The sequence below is a fragment of the Zalophus californianus genome, chromosome 1, assembly GCF_009762305.2.
Source record: "Zalophus californianus isolate mZalCal1 chromosome 1, mZalCal1.pri.v2, whole genome shotgun sequence".
NCBI classification, from domain to species: domain Eukaryota; kingdom Metazoa; phylum Chordata; class Mammalia; order Carnivora; family Otariidae; genus Zalophus; species Zalophus californianus.
The window spans coordinates 142,908,908-142,928,655 of record NC_045595.1 but is presented as its reverse complement, the minus strand read 5'-3'; the positions used below and the strand labels follow the sequence as shown (position 1 = coordinate 142,928,655).

At 40.0% G+C, this 19,748-nt stretch overlaps 1 protein-coding gene across 2 annotated transcripts in view; it reads left to right on the top strand.

Annotated features, from left to right (window-relative positions):
* The window catches only part of ATP13A5 (ATPase 13A5), a 115,175-nt gene that overhangs the window by 16,337 nt on the left and 79,090 nt on the right, over window positions 1–19,748 (top strand). For both annotated transcript variants that reach the window (XM_027585599.2, XM_027585598.2), the window contains exon 6: window positions 5,214–5,283. In XM_027585599.2, the coding sequence (XP_027441400.1) occupies window positions 5,214–5,283 (70 nt within the window). The remainder of the gene's footprint in view (window positions 1–5,213; window positions 5,284–19,748) is intronic.

Sequence of the window (19,748 nt, the reverse complement as noted above, 5' to 3'; positions counted from 1 at the left end):
TTTTCTTATAAAGAAACAGCCTAGAGATGAGGATTTTGTTTGCTCAGGTAGTTGTGTCATTCACCATTGTGTTCATAGCACCTGGAACAGTGCCTGATTCATGGTAGAAGTTCGATATATATTTATGGAATGAATGAATATAGGAATGTATTTGTTGACCTATTGAGTGAATACCTCTACTACGCCAGGCACTCTGCAAGGAACTAGGGATCTAAGGATAAATAAGGCTTAGTCATTGCTCCAGAGACATTCACTGACTATTGGATAAGAGAGACAAAGAACAGTGGTACAATTGTGAGAATGAGATCTATAAATGCACATAGATTAGGACATAATAGTGTAATAGTAGCATAGAAATGCTTATGCTGCTCATTAACCCACAGAGATTTTGAGTTCTGGCTTCCCATCTGTAGTTTGAAATGGTGAATCCTGGTGAGTCTGAAAGTAAACCATTGCAAGCCTTCCCCAGAATATTAATAATCACCTTCATTTCTTGCCCATTTTAAGGACATTTCCTGCCTGCCCTTTTCCAGTCCATCAGAAACACAAATTCTCAAGCTAAAAAGCAATCTGTTACTTAAAATACAGGTTCTGGGCCTCCACCCCCATATTCTGATCTAGTAGGTAGGAGCTAAGGATAGTAGTGAGAACAGAAACTGCACTTTTAGCAAGCACCCCTGTTGTTTTTAAAGTTTTCATCCTGCCTGAACATGTTGAAAATGAAAAAAAGTCATCTAAACTTTGACAATATTTGCAAAATGCCTTAAAAAGAGTATCATTATATAAGATTTCAAATGCAACACTTAATAAATTGAAACACAAAATGTTTTCAAAATCATTAAAAACATACTGGTTTAATAGCATTAAGTACCAGGCGTGCAAAGAATTGATCTATTTAGGAAATTTAGTTGATTGTCACAGATACACTTTGCCTTTGTCTAGGACACTATTTCCACAGGAAAGATTGCCCATCAGTGTAGCTATCTCATGTTTGTCCTTATTTATCAAGTGCCAAACCTTAATAAACATCATACATAATTAAATTTAAATCTGGTCCACGCAATAAAGAACTTGACAATCTAATAAGCAAGACAAAGAGTATAGTTTCCCAAATATGAAGAATAGAGGAGATAATCTCCTTATAAATATATACGCAGATTTTATTTATGGGCTTTTTTAGTTGGACAGTAAAAGGAGTAAGTAGAATGTGAACTATTTCCACCCCTAATTTTTTAGTGTAAGACTAGGGATTTTTTAAAAAAAAATTAAATGCAATTGATTGATTGGTTGGTTGCATGATAGCGGATTAATTTCCTAAATGGATATGAGCTTGCCTTCATGAAAAGCAAGGATGCAACATGAGAAATAAAGGACGGAGGATCACAAAACTCTCTGATAATGAAAAGCCACAAAGTCTAAATAAAACATTCTTTTTAGGCTTCCTAGCAGCCAAGCAAAGATGGAAAATGCACACATTTATTTAACTGTCATTTTTTAGTAGCAGAAATATAAATCAGGACATCAGGAGAGATTAACATTATCCTGAAGAGAAATTTTCAGGGGGCTTCAGGAAGAAAAATGTTCTAGGAGATCCCCTGCTCCTATCTTCATTCACTCATAAACTGGATACCTGGGAACTTTTTCTAATTCTATAAGCCGGCTCCTTAAAAATTCCAAAGTTCACAGAAGTAGGTCATGCCAGAACCCCCTGGATTAACATTAACTATTTAGAAAACTTCAGGTCTCCCTCCCTTCCAAGGACTCCATTGGTGACTTACCAGAATGGAATCAGAGTGGTCATGTGTGGTTTGATAAAGCTCACCAGTGATTCTGACATGGTCCTCCTACCTCCTTGAGGACCCCCAATCTAGGCTTCACCATCTGGAGCTTAAAGTGCCTAGCACACAACATATTCTCCATAATTATTTGGTGCATAAATTGATAAATGAATGAATGAACAAATAATCAAATTGAAAAGGGATATAGACCGTCCCAGAAGAAAGTATTCCTATTCATTCATGTTTGGTTATTCAGAAATAAATACATCCCAACAGATTTACTATTGTGGAATGGTTGCAAGAAAGCTCAGTGATCCTTCAAGTGTAATTCAGAGCCAACCCAGAAATGCCCTCCACAGCTTTCCTGTTAAGAAATATTTCAATCTCTTTTGGAGAGGTACCTTCTGCTCCCAAAGAAATTATCCCCTTAATGGATAGTTCTGAATGTTAGGCAAGTCTACATAATTTTATTCAGCCTATTTAGTTCTATAAGGCCACCTGGAATAATTCTAGGGCCCCTTTTCCTTGCCATCTTGTCAGATTTCCAAAGTCAGGATGTGTAATCTCCTCTGTTCCTTGGAACTTTCCTCACGTGATCCAGCTTCAAACCTTCCATTCCTTCTGGTTGCTCAGCCATTGGTCAATGTCCCTGAAAATCCTGCTTGGCTTGTGCTCAGATTGAGATGAGTACATAATCCCTAAATACACAATACCTTTTGGCAAGAGGTAATGGAAAATCCCAAGCAGCAAGGGGCATGCCAGGCTGTGATCCAAATGTGGCTCAGACAAACCCTAAAGAGGATAATCTATAGGCTCCTATTAATCCATTGGGTCTCAGTCCTCACGGGAGCTGAGCTCCCCACCTTTTGATAGTAACACCAGAAACCATCTCACCAAACAGAAAAAGATGAAGAACATCGGGCACTTGCCTTGTTTCTTTCTAAACTGACTTTCCACAGCTGTGTGCTTCTGTGGTTCCGTAAACTGGTTTTCAGCCTTGTTAGGGGAGAGAGAATTCTAGACATGGCTCACAAATATCCTCATTAATTAATTCCAATATTTAGAGGACATTCTCTGTCATACAATGTGCCTCTCGATGCTAGAAAAACAGTTGAAAAAGCTCCATCCCTGCCACTACGGAGGATCTGGGAAATTTGAGGAGAAAGATATATGACTATATGCTACAATTCAAAGAGGTGCCTGCTATCACTAAGAAAGGAGGCATATTGGAGGAGAGAAAAATACAGTTAATTGTGCCTGTGGGACTAAGGAAGACTTGAAAGATAACGGGCATTTATTGAGAACTTGTCATGCCCTTGGCACTTGTGCTAACTGTTTTACTTGTTTATATTATATGCTACTGATAGCAATTTTATCAGGAATGTATTATCAAACCCATTTTATACGTAAGGGAACCGAGGCTCACCCCTCATTCATTCAACAAATAAATCTTGAGTGCATTATATGTGTTAGGCCCTGTTTTAGGCATTCAAGATATTTCAGTGTCCTCTAGAAGCCTGTATTATAGGGAATGATACTGTCTCTTGTTGCATGGTTACTAACATGTTAAAAATAAGGTGCAATTTCAGATTATCAACACACTGTAGAGAAAAATGAGATATGGTAAGGAGATAAAGAGAATCTGATTTGAGTATCAGGGTGGCTGTTTTTTTTTTTTTTTTAAGATTTTATTTATTTATTTGACAGAGAGAGACACAGTGAGAGAGGGAATACAAGCAGTGGGAGTGGGAGAGAGAGAAGCAGGCTTCCCACCAAGCAGGGAGCCCGATGCGGGGCTTGATCCCAGGACCTGGAATCATGACCTGAGCCAAAGGCAGACGCTTAACGACTGAGCCACCCAGGCGCCCCAGGGTGGCTGTTTTCAATAGAATTGTTAAGGAAAACTCCAATAAGGAAGTGCTATTTGAACAGAGACCTGAATGAAATGAGTGGCTATGCAAAGACGTGGGGAAATCCTGTTCCAGATCTAGGGAGCAGCAAAGGCTTAGCTGGATTCAAATCCAGGTCTGTTAGATCTCAAATTTCTCCACCATTAGGCTCTATCATCAGATTTGACTCTCAAAGGCTGAGTGGGCCTTTATAAATTGAAGAATGTGGGAAGGGCATTCCAAGGAGAGAGAGAGAAAAAGAGAGAGAAGACCAAGTTCGGGATTTTGAGAAGTTCTGACACTTCGACAAAAACAGGTTATTTCCACAGATTCCAGAAAGGATCCTGAGCACCAAAGTGGCTTGAGTTATGGTCTCTTCCCAATGTGAAGTTTGGGGACACATGACATTCCTAACCCAATAGCACATGCTGTTTGACCTTTCTGTCTTCCAGCATCTCTGCACCTCAGTGTTTTCACACATGGAGTCAGAAGACCCTAGTTGAGTCCTCTTGGACCCGTGCAAGCAATAATTGTACTTGGAAAGGCATGGCTTGGAAGTCAGACAAACTTGGGCTCAGCTATGTCACGCCTTAGATCAAGAACCCATCATGCAAATTGCATCACTGATGCTCACCGAGTGTGAAGTGGAGGCATGGAGACCAGGGTGTGAAGCCTGGATCTGCTTCTTTCCAGCTCTGAGACTCTGGGAGAATTGCTGACTTTATCTGAACTTTAGTGTTCTTTATAATAAAGAGGATAATATGAAATCTCATAGGGGTATGGTGATTAGAGGAGATAATACATATAAAAGGCTTAGTGCAGTTCCTGGCAGTCACCTCTGCTTAAAAGTTGTATTGTCACAATTAATACTAGATATACATACTTTTGGCAAAACACCCAAATGAATAGTTTTTCCCCTTTGGCAAAATGGGGATATTGTCCCTTTCCTTTGGACCACTGTGACAATCAAATGAGAAAATCTTGTGTGAGAACTCTGTAAATTGTAAAATGCTGCACAAACACAAGAGCTTCTTATTAGAACATACATAGTGTGAATTTATAAAGGGTTAGTGTGAAGAACATATATTCTCTTCCAGTTCATTGGCTCATTCTTTCATGTATTTATTTTCATATACTAAAGGCCTGTCCTAGGTGCTGAAGAGACCAAGGTAAGATGGACTTGATCTCTACCATTAAGAGCAATCTAGAATGTCTGAGAATTCTAGGAACATCCTCACATCTGTGTTTTTAGCTGTTCTTAAAATATAATTGAATTATTTAAAAAATAACTCAAAATGCCTTACTAACTTCATTTTGATTCTTGAGTTACATTGTACCTAAGATATTTTTTAACTAGAAAAACAACTTTGCCATTATGCCTTATTATTTTATTTAAAAATATGTTAATGTTTTATGATTTGCACGTTAATTTTCGATTAAAGGCACAAAGTGCCTAGAGGGTAGAGCAGTGACTTTTGCTTAGTTTGGCTTATACTCACCAATGAGGTTTTAGATGTGGTACTAATAAGTGATCATTCTCCTACAGAAGATTAGTGTGCGGGCCCAATGTCATTGAGGTAGAAATCCAGCCCATATGGAAGCTGCTTGTTAAACAGGTAACTAACTGTTTTCATCTATTTGTGAAAAACATTTTTTTTTTTGGTCCTTTACTTTTTACTTCCTGGTACTCAGGGGAATTTTAGGCAACATATGGATAATTTGATCTGAACAAAATCTGTGTTTCATATAACTTCCTTTTGTTATTCCTTGTTGTCATTAGTCTATGCTTTTCCTGTCCATAGAGGCTTTCTTTTCTTCTTTTTTTTTTTGATATTTCTTTTTTAGACATATATTTCTTTATATTTTTTATTATTATGTTCAATTAACCAGCATATAGTACATCATTAGTTTTTTTAAAACTTTTTATTGTTATGTTAATCACCATACATTACATCATTAGCTTTTGATGTAGTGTTCCATGATTCATTGTTTGTGCACAACACCCATTGCTCTGCGCAGAACGTGTCCTCTTTAATACCCAACACCAGGCTAACCCATCCCCCCACCACCCTTCCCTCTAGAACCCTCAGTTTGTTTTTCAGAGTCCATTGTCTCTCATGGTTGGTCTCCGCCTCCGATTTCCCCCCTTCATTCTTCCCCTTCTCCTATCTTCTTTTTTTCTTAACATATATTGAATCACAGATTTGTACCTCTGAATCATCATTAGTTTTTGATGTAGTGGTCAATAAATATATATATTTTTATTCCAGAATTTTTTAAAAGATTTATTTATTTATTTACATGAGAGAGAGAGAGAGAGAGAAAACACAATTGGGAGGAGGGGCAGAGGGAGAGAGAGAATCCCAAGCAGACTCCCCCTGAGCATGGAGCCCATTGTGGGGCTCAATCTCATGACCCTGAGGTAATTACCTGAGCCAAAATCAAGAGTCAGACACTTAACCAATGGAGACACCCAGGCGCCCCTATTCCAGCATTTCTAACTGGTCCTTTTCAACAACCACTTGTTTTAAAGTAAAATCCACTTAAAAATATCCAATCCCAGTATGGGAGACAGATTTCTGTTTCATATTTTTCCATTTGTTTTGTTTTCTTAAGTTTTTGATGGTGGTTGTAATGGTGGTGGTAGTGGGGGTAATGTTATTACTTCTTTTTTTTTTCCCAGATAGTGTGAACTTTTTATTTTATTATGTTATGTCAATCGCCATACATTACATCATTACTTTTTGAAGTAGTGTCCCATGATTCATTGTTTGCATATAACACCCAGTGTTCCATTCAATACATGCCCTCTTTCATACCCATCACCAGGCAAATCCATCCCCCCACCCCCCTCCCCTCTAGAATCCTCAGTTTGTTTCTGAGTCCATAGTCTCTCATGGTTTGTCTCCCCCTCCAATTTCCCTGCCTTCATTTTTCCCTTCCTACTATCTTCTTCTTTTTTTTAATGTATTTTTTTAAAGATTTTTTTATTTATTTGACAGAGAGAGACACAGCAAGAGAGGGAACACAAGCAGGGGGAGCAGGAGAGGGAGAAGCAGGCTTCCAGCTGAGCAGGGAGCCTGATGTGGGACTCCATCCCAGGACCCTGGGATCATGACCTGAGCCGAAGGCAGATGCTTAACAACTGAGCCACCCAGGCGCCCTAAATGTATTTTTTTTAAGATTTTATTTATTCATTTGAGACACAGAGATACAGAGAGAGAGCAGAGAACATGAGCAGAGGGAGAGGGAGAAGCAGGCTACACGCTGAGCCAGGACCCCGATGTGGGGCTCGATCCCAGGACCCTGAGATCATGACCTGAGCTGAAGGCAGACACTTAACCATTTGAGCTGCCCAGGCGCCTCCCCCCTTTTTAAACATATAATGTATTGGGCGCCTGGGTGGCTCAGTTGGTTAAGCGACTGCCTTTGGCTCAGGTCATGATCCTGGAGTCCCAGGATCGAGTCCCACACCGGGCTCCCTGCTCAGCAGGGAGTCTGCCTCTTCCTCTGACCCTCTTCCCTCTCGTGCTCTCTATCTCTCATTCTCTCTTTCTCTCAAATAAATAAATAAAATCTTTAAAAAAACCCATATAATGTATCATTTGTTTCAGAGGTACAGGTCTGTGATTCAACAGTCTTACACAATTACTTCTATGATTTTTTGGCTATTTTCAATGTATTAGTTTGGTCTTGCTCATGTTACTCTATTATATCAATTTTCTTGAGAATGACTTTTTTCTTTGTTAGTGGGTTTATTTATTTTTTTGGAATGTTTTCTTTGTGTTCCTTGAAGTTATTATTATTAGTGGTGGCGGTGGTGAGCTCCCCTTAAGTGGAACTTCTCCTGCCTCCATTTCTCTCTTTCTCTCTGTGTTCACTCACCCTCCTAGATGGCTCTGAGTTTGCCTGCCTCTTAGTGGTCCCCATAGCTTCCAGTTCAGAACCAGGTCCTCTCCTGGGGGTTGGGGCTCTGTTTCCCGGGATCTAGTAGACATAGGCCCTGAGCTAGTTGGGGTTTGGCCAAGTTCACAGTTGCACAATGAACTCTGTTGTTTCCCACTCCATGCTCTGCTAGGGAACAGTTGCTGGTTGTGACTTTTCTTGGCCTCTGCTCTGGGGCAGGAGGCAAGTCTGGTTTGGTTCCCTGCCAACTGTGGGGCACTGTTGGTCTTATTTCCCATAGAACTGAGCTCCTAGCCATCACTCTCCAGTACTTATGTGGAACCCAGTGGGCTGATCATGCTAGCCTCCTCTCCATGCTGCGTGTTTCTAATCTATTTCTAATTCACAATGATGGACATTTTGTTTAGCATGGTCATGTTTTTCAAAATAATGTTTTTTTTTAATTTTTTTTTATAGATTTTATTTATTTATTTGAGAGAGAGAATGAGATAGAGAGAGAGCACGAGAGGGAAGAGAGTCAGAGGGAGAAGCAGACTCCCTGCTGAGCAGGAAGCCCGATTGTGGGACTCGATCCCGGGACTCCAGGATCATGACCTGAGCCGAAGGCAGTCGCTCAACCAACTGAGCCACCCAGGCGCCCAAAATAATGTTTTGTTAGACTTTTTTTAGAGCAATCTAAGGTTCACAGAAAAGTTGATTGGAAGGTACTGAGATTTTCCCATTTACCCCATGCCTCCACATATGCACAATCTCCTCCACTATCAAAAAGCAGGCTGCTTTTTAAACTTCTTATTCATTTTCAAACTGCCAAACTTTCTCCCAGGTGTCAGTTTGGTCTATATTGAAAGAAGAAGTAGTATTTTCTCCACCTACTTACTAAGCCTTTAGTAGGAAAAAAGCAGATAAAACTATTTCATATTTGGTTTCAAAAGAATATTGAATAAGGGAACTAAATTATGATGGTGTTGTTTCTTATACAAGAAGTATTTAACCAATTTTCTACTGAGTTTATGTAAACTCAAAATCATATTATCATTAGTGCATAATCTACAATTAGAGCATTTTATACCAAGCAGACAGAAGAGCTATAATTTGTAAGGAAAGCATGTTGCAATGGAAATAGTAAACATTAAGGAACTAAAGCTTTGTTAATGTACAAAATATATCCGAGGGTTTAAGGAACTCATAAGATACAGCCTATTAACTTATTAACCAGATGTCAGTTCATTTTGGGGACTAAAGGAGAAGTTTAACATGTTAGAGAATTATAGAAAGTAGAGGTAAAAAGCGTGGCACTGGTTTTAGATAATATTTCATCTAATTCATAATCATCATAAAGAGCACTTCATCTAGAAAATAATCCTTGTTTTGCTCAGATGGGCTCTTTAATTCACACTATGTGTATACAAATATGACTCTAGCTCCTCAGGTTTGCTCTCTGCTATCATTATTAATAGTGGGGTCAGCAGGACCAAAATGGGGACAATTGAGGGATTAAAAAAAGTTAAAGGTCTTATAAAGAGACCAAAAACTATGTGCATGAATGGCCAGCTTTTGGCTGGGGATACATTCCACCCATGGATTTCACCACAACTTTGGGTACAATGATCTCTCCCCGTTCAAGGGCAGGCCTGTGCTGACTTGCCTGACTCTCAAAGCATCTTGCTAAGACCCGTGACATGGAGAGTCTGTTATTCTTAAATGACCTGGATACAAGTTCAGTCTTGCATTTTCCTCACACAACTTGACTCCATCTGCAGCATGTGATCACATGAAGAATGCAATAAAAATGGTCAAAGTTGAAGTTTGTTTTAAGAAGAGACTAAATCGATTGGACTCTTGGGGGGTGGAGCAAGATGGCGGAGGAGTGGAGACCTGGATTTCGTCTGGTTCCAGGAATTCAGCTGGATAGGGATCAAACCATTCTGAACACCTACGAACTCAACAGGAGATGGAAGAAAAGAATAGCAACAACTCTCTGAACAGAAAAGCGACCACTTTCTGGAAGGTAGGATGTGCAGAGAAGTGAATCCGAGGCGATATTCGGGAGGATAGACTGCAGGGGAGGGGGCCTCTGTCTGCTGCTTCTGGGAAGTGATAGAGCTGCGGAGCACAAAATCGGAACTTTCAGAAGTCGGCTCCGCTGAGGGACGTCGCTCCAGTGGCTAAGCGATGGGTGGAACCCTTGCGGGACAGTGTGGTCTCAGGACCCTCAGGGTCACAGAAAGACCAGGGGTGCCTGAGTGCGGCAGAGCTCCCGGGTATTGGAGTGGGGAAGCCGGTTGCAGAGACGGAGCCGAGGTGTGGGTTCTCAGCTCGGGGTTGCCATAAACTGTGATCGGTGACAGTCGGGCCACTGTTCCTCCAGCAGGGACCCAACAAGCGGCAGATCCAGGGAGACTCTCCTTCCTCCCCTGGGAGGAGCGGCGCGGGAGCGCACCGCTGGGATCTGCTGACTTTGGAAACTCCACATGGGGTCGTGCACCAGAGATAGAAACTCTCGGTCATAGGCTGGGTGAGCACGGAGTGCGGCCAGAGACTGGGGAGACGGGAGTGACTGACTGTTTTCCTCTGGGGGCGCACTGAGGAGTGAGGCCTGAATTCTCGGCTCCTCCAGGGTGGAGATTGGGAGGCCGCCATTTTCACTCTCATCCTCCAAAGCTGTATGGAAAGCTTGCAGGGAACAAAAGCTCCTGAGAGCAAACCTGAGCAGCTTGCTTAGCCTGCACTGACAAGGGCGGGGCAATTCCGCCTCCAGCAAAGACATCTAGGAACCAGGGCAACAGGCCCCTCCCCCAGAAGATCAGCACAAACAGCCAGCCAAGACCAAGTTACCAATCAATGAGAACGGCAGAACTCCCAGCGCTAGGGGAATACTGCACATAGAATTCATGGCTTTTTTACCATGATTCTTTAGTCTTTCAAAGTTAATTTTTTTAATTTTCTTTCTCATTCTTTTTTTCTTTTCCCTTTTTCAACCAACATGTTATCAATCACTTTTTTTAAAAAGTATTTTTTATTTTTCATTTTTAGAGCCATATTCTATCCCTTCATAGTAGTTATCCTTATTTTTGGTATATATATATGTTGTTCTCTCTTTAAAATTTTGAAATACAGTTTCTTCTAAGAGATCAAAATATACCCTAAATCTCTAGTGTATGGCTTTGTTCTAGTCTCCTGCCTGATCACATTCTCTCCCTTTTTTTTCTTCTTTCTTTTAAATCTTCTTCTTTCTTTTTTCAACCACCTTCTTATCAATTCCTATTATAAAATCTTTTATACTTTTCATCTTTACAGTCATATTCCATCCCTTCATCATATTAACCCTTATTTTTGTACATATATAAGTTTTTCTTTCTTTAAAATTTTGGGAGGCACTTTCTTCTAACAGACCAAAATACGTCTGCAATCTAGTGTGTGGCACTGATCTATGCACCAGCCTGATCATATTTGATCATATTCTGTTTTTTTTTCTTTTGTTTTGTTTTAATCTTTTTCTTTCTTTCTTTTTTGTTTTCTCTTTCTTTTTCCTTTCTTTCCCCCTGGTTTGAGGTCTTTTCTGATTTCTTTAGTGTATATTTTCTAGGAACGTTGTACCCTGTTAGCAGTTTGTTCTCTCATTCATCTATTCTCCTCTGGACAAAATGACAAGATGGAAAAAATCACCTGAACAAAAAAAAACAAGAGGCAGTACTGACTGCCAGGGACCTAATCAATATGGACATTAGTATGGTGTTGGAACTAGAGTTCAGAATGATGATTTTAAAGATACTAGCTGAGCTTGAAAAGAAAAGGAAGTTATTAGAGAAACCCTTTCTGGAGAAATAAAAGAACTAAAATCTAACCAGGTCGAAATCAAAAAGGCTATTAATGAGGTGCAATAAAAAATGGAGGCTCTAACTGCTAGGATAAATGAGGCAGAAGAGAGAATTAGTGACATAGAAGACCAAATGATGGAAAATAAAGGAGCTGAGAAAAAGAGATCAACAACTACTGGATCACGAGGGCAAAATTCAAGAGATAAGCGATACCGTAAAATGAAACAACATTAGAATAATTGGGATCCCTGAAGAAGAAGAAAGAGAGAGGGGCAGAAGGTATATTGGAGCAAATTATAGCAGAGAACTTCCCCAATTTGGGGAAGGAAACAGGCATCAAAATCCAGGAGGCACAGAGAACCGCTGTCAAAATCAATAAAAATAGGTCAACACCCCGACATCTAATAGTAAAACTTCCGAGTCTCTGAGAGACAAAGAGAAAATCCTGAAAGCAGCTTGGGAGAAGAGATATGTAACCTACAATGGTAGAAACATTAGATTGGCAACAGACCTATCCACAGAGACCTGGCAGGCCAGAAAGGACTGGCATGATATCTTCAGAGCACTAAACGAGAAAAATATGCAGCCAAGAATACTATATCCAGCTAGGCTGTCATTGAAAATAGAAGGGGAGATAAAAAGCTTCCAGGACAAACAAAAACTAAAGGAATTTGCAAACACAAACCCCACCCTATAAGAAATATGGAAAGCCGTCCTCTAAGCAAAGAGAAAGCCTAAGAGCAAATAGACCAGAAAGGAAGACAGACAATATACAGTAACAGTCACCTCACAGGCAATACAAGGGCACTAAATTCCTATCTTTCAATAGTTACCCTGAATGTAAATGGGTTAAATGCCCCAATCAAAAGACACAGGCTATCAGATTGAATTAAAAAACAAGACCCATTGATATGCTGTCTGCAAGAGACTCATTTTAGACCGAAAGACACCCCCAGATTGAAAGTGAAGGGGTGGAAAACCATTTACCATGCTAATGGACACCAAAAGAAAGCTGGGGTGGCAATCCTTATATCAGACAAATTAGATTTTAAACCAAAGTCTGTAATAAGAGATGAGGAAGGACACTATATCCTACTTAAAGGGTCTATCCAACAAGAAGATCTAACAATTGTGAATATCTATGCCCCTAACATGAGAGCAGCCAATTATATAAGGCAGTTAATAACAAAAACAAAGAAACACATTGACAACAATACAGTAATAGTGGGGGACTTTAACACCCTCCCTTACTGAAATGGACAGATCATCTAAGCAAAAGATCAACAAGGAAATAAAGACCTTAAATGACACACTGGACCAAATGGACTTCACAGACATATTCAGAACATTCCATCCCAAAGCAACGGAATACACATTCTTCTCTAGTGCCCATGGAACATTCTCCAGAATTGATCACATCCTAGGTCACAAATCAGGTCTCAACTAGTACCAAAAGATTGGGATCATTCCCTGCATATTTTCAGACCACAATGCTTTGAAACTAGAACTCAATCACAAGAGGAAAGTCGGAAAGAACTCAAATACATGGAGGCTAAAGAGCATCCTACTAAAGAATGAATGGGTCAACCAGGAAATTAAAGAAGAATTTAAAAACTCATGGAAACCAATGAAAATGAAAACACAACTGTTACTGTTCAAAATCTTTGGGATGCAGCAAAGGCAGTCCTAAGAGGAAAGTATATAGCAATACAAGCCTTTCTCAAGAAACAAGAAAGGTTTCAAATACACAACCTAACCCTACACCTAAAGGAGCTGGAGAAAGAACAGCAAATAAAGCCTAAACCCAGCAGGAGAAGAGAAATAGTAAAGATCAGAGCAGAAATCAATGAAATAGAAACCAAAAGAACAGTAGAACAGATCAACGAAACTAGGAGCTGGTTCTTTGAAAGAATTAAGAAGATTGATAGACCCCTGGCCAGACTTATCAAAAAGAAATGAGAAATGACCCAAATCAACAAAATCATGAATGAAAGAGGAGAGATCACAACCAACACCAAAGAAATACAAACAATTATAAGAACATATTATGAGCAACTCTATGCCAGCAAATTAGACAATCCGGAAGAAATGGATGCATTCCTAGAGATGTATCAGCTGCCAAAATTGAACCAGGAAGAAATAGAAAACCTGAACAGACCTCTAACCACTAAGGAAATTGAAGCAGTCATCAAAAATCTCCCAAAAACAAGAGCCCAGGGCCAGATGGCATCCAGGGAAATTATACCAAACATTTAAAGAAGAATTAATACCTATTCTTCTGAAACTGTTCCAAAAAATAGAAATGGAAGGAAAACTTCCAAACTCGTTTTATGAACCCACCATTACCTTGATCCCCAAAACAAAGACCCCATCAAAAAGGAGAATTACAGACCAATATCCTTGATGAGCATAGATGCAAAAATTCTTACCAAAATACTAACCAATAGGATCCAACAGTACATTAAAAGGATTATTCACCATGACCAAGTGGGATTTATCCCAGGGCTGCAAGGTTGGTTCAACATCCGCAAATCAATCAATGTGCTACAATACATTAATAAAAGAAAGAACAAGAACCATATGATGCTCTCTATAGATGCAGAAAAAGCATTTGACAAAGTGCAATATCTTTCTTGATCAAAACTCTTCATAGTATAGGGATAGAGGGTACATACCTCGATATCATAAAAGCCATCTATGAGAAACCCACAGCGAATATCATTCTCAATGGGGAAAATCTGAGAGCTTTCCCTCTAAGGTCAGGACCACGACAGGGATGTCCACTCTCACCACTGCTATTCAACATAGTATTAGAAGTCCTAGCCACAGCAATCAGACAACAAAAAGAAATCAAAGGCATCCAAATCGGCAAAGAAGAAGTCAAACTCTCACTCTTTGCAGATGATATGATACTTTATGTGGAAAACCCAAAAGACTCCACCCCAAAACTGCTAGAACTCATACAGGAATTCAGTAAAGGAGCAGGATAGAAAATTAATGCACAGAATTCAGTGGCATTCCTATACACCAACAACAAGACAGAAGAGAGAGAAATTAAGGAGTCAATCCCATTTACAATTGCACCCAAAACCATAAGATACCTAGGAATAAATCTCACCAAATGATCTGTACTCAGAAAACTATAAAATACTCATGAAAGAAATTGAGGAAGACACAGAGAAATGGAAAAATGTTCCATGCTCATGGATTGGAAGAACAAACATTGTGAAGATGTCAATGCTACCTAGAGCAATCTACACATTCAATGCAATCCCCATCAAAATACCATCCACTTTTTTCAAAGAAATGGAACAAATAATCCTAAAATTTGTATGGAATCAGAAAAGACCCCAAATAGCCAGAGTAATGTTGAAAAAGAAAAGCAAAGCTGGCGGCATCACAATTCTGGACTTCAAGCTCTATTACAAAGCTGTGATCATCAAGACAGTACGGTACTGGCACAAAAACAGACGCATAGATCAATGGAACAGAATCGAGAGCCCAGAAATGGACCCTCAACTCTATGGTCATCCAATCTTTGACAAAGCAGGAAAGAATATCCAATGGAAAAAAGACAGTCTCTTCAACAAATGGCATTGGGAAAATTGGACAGCCACATGCAGAAGAATGAAACTGGAGCATTTCCTTACATCACACACAAAAATAGACTTCACATGGTTGAAAGATCTAAATGTGAAACAGGAATCCATCATCATCGTAAAGCAAAACACAGGCAGAAACCTCCTCGACCTCAGCCACAGCAACTTCTTCCTAGAAACATCGCCAAAGGCAAGGGAAGCAAGGGCAAAAATGAACTATTGGGATTTCATCAAGATAAAAAGCTTTTGCACAGCAAAAGAAACAGTCCACAAAACCAAAAGACAACCGACAGAATGGGAAAGATATTTGCAAATGACATATCAGATAAAGGGCTAGTATCCAAAATCTATAAAGAACTTCTTAAACTCAACACCCAAAGAACAAATGATCCAGTCAAGAAATGGGCAGAAGACATGAACAGACATTTTTCCACAGAAGGCATCCAAATGGCCAACAGACACATGAAGAAGTGCTCAACATCACTCAGCATCAGGGAAATCCAAATCAAAACCTCAATGAGATAGCACCTCACACCAGTCAGAATGGCTAAAATTAACAAGTCAGGAAATGACAGATGTTGGTGGGGATGCGAAGAAAGGGGAACCCTCCTACACTGTTGGTGGGAATGCAAGCTGGTGCAGCCACTCTGGAAAACTGTATGGAGCTTCCTCAAAAAGTTGAAAATAGATACAATCCGGCAATTGCACTACTGGGAATTTACCCCAAAGTTACAAATGTAGGGATCCGAAGGGGCACATGCACCCCAATGTTTATAGCAGCAGTGTCCACAATAGCCAAACTGTGGAAAGAGCCAAGATGTCCATCGACAGATGAATGGATAAGGATGATTTGGTATATATACACAATGGAATATTATGCAGCCATCAAAAGCAATAAAATCTTGCCATTTGCAATGACGTGGATGAAACTTGAGAGTGTTATGCTGAGCAAAATAAGTCAGTCAGAGAAAGACATGTTTCATATGACCTCACTGATATGAGGATTTCTTCATTTCAGGAAATAAACTGAGTGTTGCTGGAGTGGTGGGGGGTGGGAGGGATGGGGTGGCTGGGTGAGAGACATTGGGTAGGGTATGCGCTATGGTGAGCGCTGTGAATTGTGCAAGACTGTTGAATCACAGATCTGTACCTCTGAAACAAATAATGCAAGATATGTTAAGAAAAAAAGAAAAAGAAGAAGATAGCAGGAGAGCAAGAATGAAGGGGAGTAAATCGGAGGGGGAGATGAACCATGAGAGACGATGGACTTTGAAAAACAAACTGAGGGTTCTATAGCGGAGGGGGGTGGGATGATGGGTTAATCTGGTGATGGGTATTAAAGAGGCACGTACTGCATGGAGCACTGGGTGTTATACGCAAATAATGAATCATGGAACAGAACATCAAAAACTAATGATGTAATATATGGTGATTAACATAAAAAAAGAGTCTAAATCATGGTTCTCCTCTGTTATGGATAAATATTGTTTAAAAAGATAAGTAGTTAGACTTTGTTATTGATAAAATATTTTCTTTTTTTGTTGTTTTTAAAGATTTTATTCATTTATTCAAGAGAGAGTGAGTGAGAGAACATGAGTTGGGGGAGGGGCAGAGGGAGAGGGAGAAGCATACTTCCCATGAGCAGGGAGCTCAAGGAGGGGCTCCATCCCAGTACTCTGGGATCATGACCTGAGTCAAAAATAGACACAGAAGGAAAGCTTCCAGACTCATTTATTTTTTGAAACAGCTTCAGGAGAATAGGTATTATTTCTTCTCTGAATGTTTGGTAGAATTCCCCAGGAAATCCATCAGGCCCTGGACTCCTGTTTTTTGGGAGGTTTTTGATCACTGCTTCAATCTTGTTACTGGTTATTGGTCTATTCAGGTTGTCAGTTTCTTCCTGTTTCAGTCTTGGTAGTTTATAGGTTTCTAGGAAGGCATCCATTTCTTCCAGGTTGCTTAATTTATTGGCATATAGTTGTTGATAATAATTTCTAATCATTGTTTCTATCTTCTTGGTGTTAGTCATGATCTCTCCCCTTTCATTTATAATTTTATTAACTTGGGTCCTTTCTCTTCTTCTGGATAAGTCTGGCCAGTGGTTTATCGATTTTATTGTTTCAAAGAACCAGCTTCTAGTTTCATTGATCTCTACTGTATTTCTGGTTTTTAATTCATTGATCTCTGCTCTAATCTTAATTATTTCTCTTGTAATGCGTGGCTTAGGCATCATTTGTTGCTTTTTCTCCAGTTCTTTAAGGTGTAAAGTTAGTTGGTAAATTCGGGATTTTTCTATTTTTTTGAGTGAGGCTTGGATGGCTATGTATTTCCCCCTTAGGGCCACCTTTGCAGTATCCCATAGATTTTGGACAGATGTGTTTTCATTCTCATTGGTTTCCAAGAATTTTTTAAGTTCTTCTTTGATTTCCTGGTTGACCCAACATTCTTAAGCCGAGTGGTCTTGAACTTCCAAGTGTTTGAATTTCATCCAATTTTTTTCTTGTGATTGAGTTCCAGTTTTAAAGCATTATGGTCTGAGAATATGCAGGGAATAATCTCAATCTTTTGGTTATCAGTTGAGACCTGATTTGTGACCCAGTATGTGGTCTATTCTGGAGTAAGTTCCATGTGCACTCAAGAAAAATGAGTATTCTGTTGTTTTAGGGTGGGATGTTCTGTATATATCTATGAAGTCCATCTGGTCCAGTGTTTCATTCAAAGCTCTTGTTTCTTTGTTGATTTTCTGCTTAGATGATCTGTCTATTGCTGAGAGTGGAATGTTGAAGTCTCCTACAATTAACGTATTATTATCAATATGTCTCTTTATTTTGGTTAACAGTTAGCTTATATAGTTGGCTGCTCCTATGCTGGGGGCATAGATATTTACAATTGTTAGATCTTCTTGGTGGATAGACCCTTTAAGAATGATATAGTGTCCTTCTGTGTCTCTAACTACAGTCTTTAGCTAAAATCTAATTTGCCTAGTATGAAAATTTCTACGCCAGCTTTCTTTTGAGGTCCGTTGGCATGAAATATGGTTCTCCATTCCTTCACGTTCAGTCTGGATGTATCTTTAACTTCAAAATGAGTCTCTTGTAGACAGCATATGGATGGGTTCTGTCTTTTTATCCAATCTGCAACCCTGTGCCATTTTATGGGAGCATTTAGGCCATTCACGTTGAGAGTGATTATTGAAAGATATGAATTTGTTGTCATCATGTTGCCTGTGAAGTTCTTGTTTCTATAGATTGTCTTTATAAATTTCTGTTCTATATCACTCTTGAGGTCTTTCTCCTTTTATAGAAACCCCCTTAATGTTTCTTGCAGGGCCGACTCGGTGATCACATTTTCTTTCAGTTTCTGCCAGTCTTGGAAGCTCTGTATCTCTCCATCCATTCTAAATGATAGCCTTGCCAGATAAAGTATTCTTGGCTACATGTTCTTCTCATTTAGTACCCTGAATATGTCTTGCCAGCCCTTTCTGGCCTGCCAGGTCTCTGTGCATAGATTTGATGTTATTCTGATGTTCCTCTGTACATAAGAAATCTCTTCCCCCTAATTTCCCCTAAGATGGTTTCCTTTGTTCTAAGATTTGTGAGCTTTACTATTACATGCTGGGGCATTGGTCTCTTCTCCTTGACCTTGGGAGATGTCCTCTCTGCCTCTAGGACACCAACGTTTGTTTCATTCCCCAGATTAGGGAAGTTCTCAGCTATGATTTGCTCAAATATATCTTCTAGTCTCCTCTCTCTCTCCACCCCCTCAGGGACCCCAATAATTCTGATATTGGAACGTTTCATCACTTATTTCTCTAATTCTGTTTTCATGGTTTTAAGCTGTTTTTTCCAGGCCTCCTCCAGTTCCTTCTTTTCTATTAGTTTGTCTTCTAGATCACTAATTTGTTTTCCTGCCTCGTTTACCCTAGCTGTTAGATTATCTAGATTAGATTTGATCTTATTGATAGCATTTTTAAGTTTTGCCAGTTCAGCTTTCATTACTGCCCTTAGAGACTCTATGTTGCCATTGATCGATTTATTCATTCTTGCTACCGTCTTCATAACTGTTACCCTGAAGTCCATTTCTGACATCTTGGTTATATCTGTATCCATTTGTAAATCTTGGCAAAAGTCACAATCTCTGAGTCTTTCCTGTTTTGGGGTTCCCCCTCTTAGTCATTCTGTTGAGGGGTGGTTGAGGGAATGTACGGAGTCCAAATTATTGACCACAACCCAAGCAAGATGCACCTGTTTTATAGGGACCTTAGAGTTGTTTGCCTCTTGTTCTTCCAGCCTGTCTTCTGGGGGAGGGGCCTGCCATGCTGTTACTCAGGCAACCCTGTTTGGGCAGAGTTGCCCTGCCTCCTGTGGCAGGGGATGGGCTCAGTGAAAACAATTTTTGGGAGGCTTTTGTTCTCTGGTGGCTTTCCCTGGTGGCTTTCCATGTCTCTTCTGAGGGTCAGAGCAGAAGAGGCTGTTTCCAACCCTCTGCCTCAGAGCAGAGAGATGGCAGTCTGTTCTTGAGTGAGCTCTCCAGGCCGCACTGTCTCCGTTTCTGTCTGTACTGCTAAAACCCCAGCATCCTGGGTTGTGGGCCCCACAGCCACACTCCCAGCCCTTACTTCCAGGTCCAGGCACATCTCTTTGCCCTTTGTGCTTCTAAAACTGCCAGCCGCCCCCAGTTCACACATGCAGTCCCACCGCTCTAGGTTTCAGTCCAGGGGGCTGCCCTAAAGTCCTTTCCCCACTGCTACTGGTCTTC